We start from the raw sequence: 7,920 nt of genomic DNA, 5'->3' as shown, positions 1-7,920 counted from the left end.
TGTTGATTATTTACAGACACCTGTAGATGTGTCTAATGTATTCATAATCTTTGTTACTTCCACAGAGCTTCTTCCTTTCTCTTTTACAGTTTGTTTGATTTTCAGTCATTACATTTCTCCTGTTGTTAATCAATACTCTCAATTAGACCAAGTTATTGTCCTGCATGTATTCAGAACAGACAGAGTGCGATTTACTGGAGAATTCATTCAGTGAAAGTATTCACTGAATTAATTGGGTTGTTACTTTTCTGTCGCACTCTTCAGTCATCACATTTGGCTTCAGGACGTCAGGTGGGATAATTGATCTTTCAGGTTGGTCATGATCAAAGCTTCATTTCTGCAGAACATCACACTAATGGAAACGTGGCACAGACACCAAGAAACATCAGTACGTCACATTACATTACATACGTACATTAAATCATAGAAGTCACTGAAACAACTGCAAACAATGTACTTTTTTAAAAACAGAACACCGGCACACATTCATCAATAATCATCTTGTTTATTGTGGAGTGAGTCATCAGCACAAACAACAGAAGGAGAAACACAATACAAATACAAAAATACACAAATACTTGCCATTAAATATATAAATTCATATCTGGAAACACGTTTTTCAGATTAGAATTAAAACTGTTTCTAAATGTCTGTGAATAAATGATGGTTTTGTCAATAAAAGGGACAAAAGCTGAAGGAAATACGTAACAGAAAAATCACATACGGGAGTGTAATATATGTGCACATATTTAATTTATAAGACACAGCTCAACAGGGTTCTCTAGCCCCGCCCCTTCTAACAGGAAGTACCTGTGCAGCACGCAAATCAATAATCAATGATGTATCGATAAAGCTTCGTACGAAACAGAGATATCGACTTTTAAAAACAGACGTCACTGAGCCGCCTCCCCCTCAGGAGGCATGGTCACCCCCCAGGGCATGCTGGGTAAGTAGTGGGCCAGCCACTCCCCCCAGCTGCTCCTGGGCTCCTCCCCCACCCCCCCTTCTTCTTCTTCTCCTCCTCTTTTTACCTCCCAACCACCAACCACCCAGTCCAGCTCCTCCCTCTCTCCCCCCGCCTCACCCCTCTCCTCCCTCAGAATCACGCTGTAACGCTTCCTGGAAATAGCGGCTGCTCCTCCTCCTCCTCCTCCTCCTCCTCCTCCACTCCTCTGTTTATCCATCCCTCCATCTTTCTCCCCTCCCCTCCCCCTCCCTCCGTCTTCTGCAGAGACCCGACACTCCTCCATCACATCCCTCCATCCGTCTATCTCCTCCTCTTTGCTCAACAGGCGGTACATCGTCTTCCTGTACACTCCTCTCTCCTCCCTCCCTCCTCTTTCTCCTTCATCTTCTCTCTCTCCTCTTCCTGTCGGCTCCAGAGTGACCACAGCTCTTTCTTTCCCTCCCTCCCCTCCCCCCTCACGCTCCCTCCCTCCATCTTCCTCTCCCTCTCTGTGGATGAACAGAACGGAGCGATACAGCGCCATTACTCCTCCTCCTCCTACCACCTCCTTCCCTCCGCTCCTGCTGTATGTTAACAGCCCCACTCCCTCACTTCCTCCTCCCCTCCTCGCTATCGCCGCCCTCAGCGGCTTGTACACCCTCCTGTACCAGACCGCTAGCTTCGCCACAGTCGCCACGATGCACGCCACCAACGCCACGCACAGCAACACATACGCTGCGAAGAGCCAAAAACAGAACACGCCTGCAGTCCCGGCGCTACTTCTACCACGCCGCTGGAAACCGCCGGCGTCATCGATCAGTTTTGGTGTCGACACGACGGCCGGGACGGCGATGGGACGTTCAGTTGAAGGTCTAACGGTAGGAAAAGAGGGATGAGTAACTGAAGCATGTGACCGAACTAATGACCTGTCCGCTCTGGTCTCCGCCTCCGACCATTCAACGAAACGGGTGAAGGTTTGATGCCAGGACCAGGTGACGACTCTGTGGTACACGGTCTGGAGTTGTAACACAACTTCTGTGGGAGCAATAGGAGCAGCAGGTGTAGGAGGAGGTGTAGGAGGAAGTGTAGGAGGAAGTGTAGGAGGAAGTGTTGGAGGAAGTGTAGGAGGAAGTGTCAGAGGAAGTGTTGGAGCAGCAGGTGTAGGAGCAGGTGTAGGAGGAAGTGTTGGAGCAGGTGTAGGAGGAAGTGTAGGAGGAAGTGTAGGAGGAAGTGTCAGAGCAGGTGTAGGAGGAGGTGTCGGAGGAAGTGTTGGAGCAGCAGGTGTAGGAGGAAGTGTTGGAGGAAGTTTAGGAGGAAGCGTATGCGCAGGTGTAGGAGGAAGTGTCGGAGGATATGTGGTAACAGCGTCAGTGATTGGTGGCTGGTAGAAGTCACCAGTTGGACCTGAACACAGATCAGATTCCTCCAGATTTAGAACAGGTTTACCCTTATGCACCGGTGGAGAGTCACACACCTGTGAACAGGTAACAACCATTGAAAGGTAAGTCCCAGCAAAAAGAATCATTTTTACATTGTGAATATGCATCAAAGCAACAAGCAGAGTCGTAACACACGAGCTTTGGTCTTCAGGAAACCAAACTGTTTCTAGCTGTTCAAGGACTGAACTGTCCGTCTCCTATTGGCTGGTCTGTGACGCCCTGTGATGTCACCCTGTAGGTGTAACAGATGGTGACATTACCGGAAACTAAAAATCAGCAAATACGAGACTAAAGGTGAAGCTTCACACATATTGTGGTTTGGGTAGTTTCAAGAGTCGACCGCTGAACTCGAACCATTTAAAACCAAATATGATGTGTTGGCTTTTACCTTTCTCTTTCTCTGTGGTACTCACCACGCTCTCTGCGTCGCTCTTGATGACCACGCCATCCCGGACGTAGACGTTGAGTTCGTAGTCTCCAAGGTATTTATGCAAGTAACTAAGGGAACAGGAGCAGGCCCAGGGATTGGCCGAGAGGTAGAGATACGGCACCTCCTCCTTCACGCTGAACCATTCATCTGGCATCACTCTGATCTGAAATGAAAAGGGGATGTCCTGCAGTTTTATACGGGCCAAGCTGCGCCACCTACAGGCAAGAAGAGGTACAGTCTGAACCGACTTCCCTTAAAAAATACTCCAGACCTGCTCGGTGTGTGTTCTCCCACCTTGTTGATCTCCAGGTAGAGGGTTTCTATGGCTGGAAGGGGGTGGAGCATGAGCTGGGGAAGCACCTTGATATGATTGGACGACAGGTCCAGGATCTAGAAGGTGACAGCACGACATTCGGACTCATTTTCGGTCATGATTCAAGCTCTGATATTAGATCCCTAACACGCTACCTTCAAAGTTTTCTGCCTCACCACTACCTTAACTACAGCTGTGTCCCAGTTCAGGGACGCAGGAAGGATCCAACGGGTGGGTCCAACATATCCCAAGATTCATTGCGCGCCGGTAATGAAAGCAAACACCGAAAGAGAGCCACTTTGAAATGTAAGTATTGTGTTTCAGCTCAGCTCAACAGGTAACGGTACAACTGTTAAAACCAAGGAGCTTAAAACCTCAAATTTTTGTGAAAAAAAGGTTACGTGCTGTCAAAGTTGCTAGGTGACAGGATCCACGCTTTGCGACGCAACTGCTCCGCGAAAATTCTTCGTGGACCCGACGGTCTCATTTCGGTTTGGCTTTCGCAGTCTAAGACGGTGTGGCCCTTCGTCCTAACTTCCTTACACGTTACCTTCATGATCTGCATCCTTGTTTCCCGCTCAAGGATTTTTGTTTGAACTCATTGTGTTACACGCTAACACATGCTAAGATGCTAACATGCTGACCTCCAGTTTGCTGAGTCCGGAGAAGGTGTGGTCGCTCAGGGAGCGGATGTTGTTGCTCTCCAGGTACAGTTCGGTCAGAGCGGGACAGGCGGAGAAGGAGGCGTCAGACAGGGACGTCAGAAGGTTCGACCCCAGCCGGAGAACAGAGAGAGTGGGCAGGATGGGGCCGGTGCTGGGGGTCACCACCGGAACCTGGACACACAAAAAGTCATGAGAGGATCAATTGGCTTTAATTTCATTGATTGAGTATTGATATTAATTTTATAAGATTCAGACACCTTGTTGCCCGTGAGGTCGATCTCATAGATCTCTGTATAACTCTGATAGGAGGACCAGGACAGGCTGGAGAACAGGTTCCTGGGAAACAACAGAACCTTAAAAACAAGAGAGAGCACAGAAGAAGAAAACATTTAGAGCTGTCGGAGTTTCCTGTCTTATCAGTCTACAACAGGCAGCCTGCGTCTCCGCTGTGGTCTCCTCCTGTCCGTCAAACACTTCATCCAATCAGGGTTCAGAAAAGTTTCTCACATTTTACTTGTTTTAAAAGTGTGAATATCAGAGATATGAATTAACCGGGTCATTTCCTGTAAGTATGTTTGACACTGTGCCCGCCCCAGATAACAATACGTTTCCTAAACTGCCATGACAGGAAGCGTGTGTTCGGAGATAGGTTCCTCTTGTTAGGAATATTAATTCTTTCTGTGGTCGAGGTAGTGACTCATAATCACAAGTTACTTAGCTGTTAAAATGTTTTACTGACTGTTTAGATTTAGCCTGGGAACTTGTTATTGCTATATCCTTACTGTTAGTTTTATTTTTGTTTGTTTGTTTTATTTTATTTTTCCCTTTTTTTTTTAAGAATAATTTTCCTTTAGTTTCACATTGATGATGATGGAGTCATGTTTATTTGAGTGGAGCCCAGGAAGAGTAGTTGCTACCTTGGTAGTGGCTGACGGGGATCCAAATAAATAAATAAACAAATGAATAAATACATAAATAAATAAAATGCTTCAGGCTAAAATACATAATCAGAAATGATCCACTACAGAACTTCAGTAAAGACTACAGCCATGAGGATTTCCTAACGCTTCTGTAGGAGCTATTTACTTTGTTTGTTGGTTTTTCTTTTATTATTTATTCATCTGTTTTTAATTTGAATTACTTTAATTTCTTTTATTTTTTGACAATATTCTCTTTTGTAATTCATTCTTTTCTTTATATTATTTACTTATCTAAGATAGTTAGTTTGGTTAACTAGTATTTTGTTTATTTTGGCTAACGCTATGGGCGCATGAGGTTATTTAGGTAGACTGGTTCAGGACCAGCATGCACCTGGGTGGGCCTATGTTTTTTTTTATTTTTTACCAGAGCAGGAAACATGATCCTTTGTAGATGAATAAATCAACAAGAAAAAGCATTGGCTTTGTTTGGACAGTTAATTATTTTGCCCCATGATGCATCAGCAGCCAGTGAGTTTTATGTTATAGCCACGACAGCTTCATGTGAAGAAACCAGATACATCCCATTTAACTCTGAAACAGTCGGGAACCGTAATAATGTTTTTCAGAAACTTCTGTTGTTCAAATTAACGATTTCAAAAAGTTACCAACACTAGTGGTTATAAGGTTTTGTTTTGCATGTCTGTTATCTAAAGGTACATTTCAGTGTTGGATAAAATTACACAAATATTATTTTATTCCCCTGATCTTGAGCAGTTTTGTTTTAAAAAATATTTATGAATTGTCCTCTCTCAGCTTCCATATTAATTATTGATTTAAAGGATCAGTCCTGATGTTGTCATGCGATCTGAAAAAGGAATTTAATTTTCTTTGTTTGAAGAAAATATCAGCTGTTAAGATTCTTCTTCTACATCTGACTGACCTGACTTTGATTTTTACAAACTTTAACTTCCTGTTGACGTCTGTCGTCTCTGTCGGTTACCTTGGTCGTGGGTTCGAGTCCCGCCGGGATGTCGCTGAAGCCGGCCGCCGTGCAGTTCTCCTTCGGCCGGTGGTCCTTGTCCCTGCCGCTGAGGCAACCGGCCACCGCTGTAACCGTGGCAACGTGAGGCAGGAGGAAGAGGAGGAGGAGGAAGAACTGCATTGTGAAAAAGACCCTCAGCTCCTGAAAGACTGTGTGTGTCAGTCTGAGGAGAAACCAAGAAATAGAAGAGGATACCAGGGACTGTGTGTGTGTGTGTGTGTGTGTGTGTGTGTGTGTGTGTGTGTGTGTGTGTGTGTGTACTGAGGCAGGAAGTGTGATAAGAGTTCAGCTGTGTGTGTCGATATGAGACTCCTGTCAACACTGACACGTCGTGTGTTTTGTGGGACAAAAAGCATCATGGGAGATAAATTTGAGCATCATTAAAAGTGTGCAGAATTAGCAGTGATCACTTCCTGTTTGCAGTGTAGCCATGGACGTTCAGACACCTGTCACTGGATCACCGTGTCACTGAAGGAAACTTAAAAAACTTTTTTCCATGATTTCTAAGCAGATTTAAGGACATGTATTCTCAGCGGTGATGACGTCATCAGTTCAGATCTGAGACGAGATTCCTGGATGGTCGTTAAAACCACCTGCAGCAGCTACGACAACAAACTGCTGCTGAAGCTTTTATTCTGAAAACTTTAAGAGCATTTAGTGGATAAAACTTTTACTTGTATTGGCAAAAGGTAAAGGTTCAGGGGCCGGCTGCACAAAACACCTTAAGTTAAGATTTCCTTCGACTAAAAACAGTTGCACGAAACACCCTTTAGTCTTCTCCTTGAGGTTTCCGTTAAGTGAAGTTCTCGCCAAAACAATAAGAGGATGAGAGAGCAGAGCACTCCTATAATGTCGGTAACGGTTTCCACGGAAACAGTAGAACTTTACTGTTGTAAAATCTCTTTCACTGCTGTAAATCACTTAGCTTTATTTCTTAAACTAAGGAAACCTTTAGAGAGATTTCTGAAGAGATTCTGTGCTACTCCCTCAGCTAAGGAGAAATTCAACCTTCAGTGGAAATCTTGGGGTGTTTTGTGCCCGCGGCCCCGGGTACTTGTTGTTGGAGTGTGAGCTTTGAGCCCTCTCAGATTCCGTACTGTGGGACTTCTGTGGAGGGAATCAGTGAATCAGGCGTGAAGTCGAGTTTCGTTTCGTCCTCACTGACAGTTTATTGCCTCATGTTGTCTGCAGGGAGAGCCTGAGATTGGTTCCTGATACAACACAAACAACAACAGACACAACATCTCAACACAGACAACAACCACTGAGGGGCTCTGAGCCAATAGGAGGAGGGTTAGACCGTGATGTCATCGTGTCCGTATCTGTGTTCCACAGTCCTGAAGTGACGTCAGAGTCCGACATTGTGATTGGAGCAGAGGTGTAGGGAGTGGGCGGGGAGTTCTAGAATGTTCTGGAATTCTGCTGAGTCGAGTTGCTATGGCAATGCCCCCACCCCCCACCCGAGGCCCCTCCTCCTCCTCTAACCTCCAAAACAACAAACGTAAACAGACAATTAGAGAAAAATAATAAAATCAGCTTTATGAAGTAAAACAAACTTTAGATTATGATTCTAAATTAACCAGGAAACACACACACACACACACACACACACATCCAACACACATGAACACACACACATGAACACACTCAGGCGGTTGCATGAGGGTGAAGAAGCTCCCTTTAGCAGCATCCACAACAACCCAATATTAATGACACGTATAACTTTATAATAATTATATTAATAATAGTGATGATGGCGTGATGACATCATAAAGCAAAAGTTGAACATGTAGCGGGGTTAAAATACTCAGGACAGGAAGCAAATGAATACATGAAGAAAAAAAAAAAACAGCCAATCAGAGGCCGAAGCCGGAGAATGAAAAAAAAAATAAAAATCAGAAAAATGAAAAACCATAAACGAAAAGGAAACATCATTTCCCATCAGGCCCGGCAGTGGCAGCAGGTAATCAAGATTGTCCCGTGATTGGTCGAGACACCAGAGCAAACGATGGAAATCAAATTCTGCTGATGTCACGCTTCTCAGGCCAATCACAATCAGTCCTTGTGTTTTTGTCGTCGTCATCGTGGCGACTCCTCTCCTGACTGGCTGAGCGGCCAGAGGGAGCGCTCCCATTGGTTGGTTTGACCTTTTTTTTTTTTTAATG

The 7,920-nt window shown here is 44.9% G+C and overlaps 1 protein-coding gene across 2 annotated transcripts; it reads right to left on the bottom strand.

Moving 5' to 3' along the window:
* Positions 1-2,630: 2,630 nt before the first annotated feature.
* LOC111233128 (platelet glycoprotein Ib alpha chain-like) lies at positions 2,631-5,949 on the bottom strand. Of its 2 annotated transcripts, none has more exons than XM_022760884.1 (5): positions 5,714-5,949; positions 4,051-4,146; positions 3,773-3,964; positions 3,110-3,205; positions 2,631-2,978 (listed from the first exon to the last, which is right to left on the bottom strand). In XM_022760884.1, exons 1-5 carry the CDS (start codon positions 5,873-5,875, stop codon positions 2,688-2,690), a joined length of 837 nt encoding a protein of 278 aa, XP_022616605.1. In that variant the 5' UTR covers positions 5,876-5,949; the 3' UTR covers positions 2,631-2,687. The 2 variants fall into 2 exon arrangements, with proteins under 2 accessions (XP_022616605.1, XP_022616607.1); XM_022760886.1 differs by having other exon boundaries at positions 2,885-2,978; positions 3,087-3,205; positions 5,714-5,947.
* Between the last annotated feature and the right edge of the window lie 1,971 nt (positions 5,950-7,920).

This window comes from Seriola dumerili, unplaced genomic scaffold, assembly GCF_002260705.1.
Source record: "Seriola dumerili isolate Sdu_G_001 unplaced genomic scaffold, Sdu_1.0 BDQW01000372.1, whole genome shotgun sequence".
NCBI classification, from domain to species: Eukaryota; Metazoa; Chordata; class Actinopteri; order Carangiformes; family Carangidae; genus Seriola; species Seriola dumerili.
Note: the sequence above shows the minus strand (reverse complement) of the source record. Positions and strands in the feature narration are given on the sequence as shown.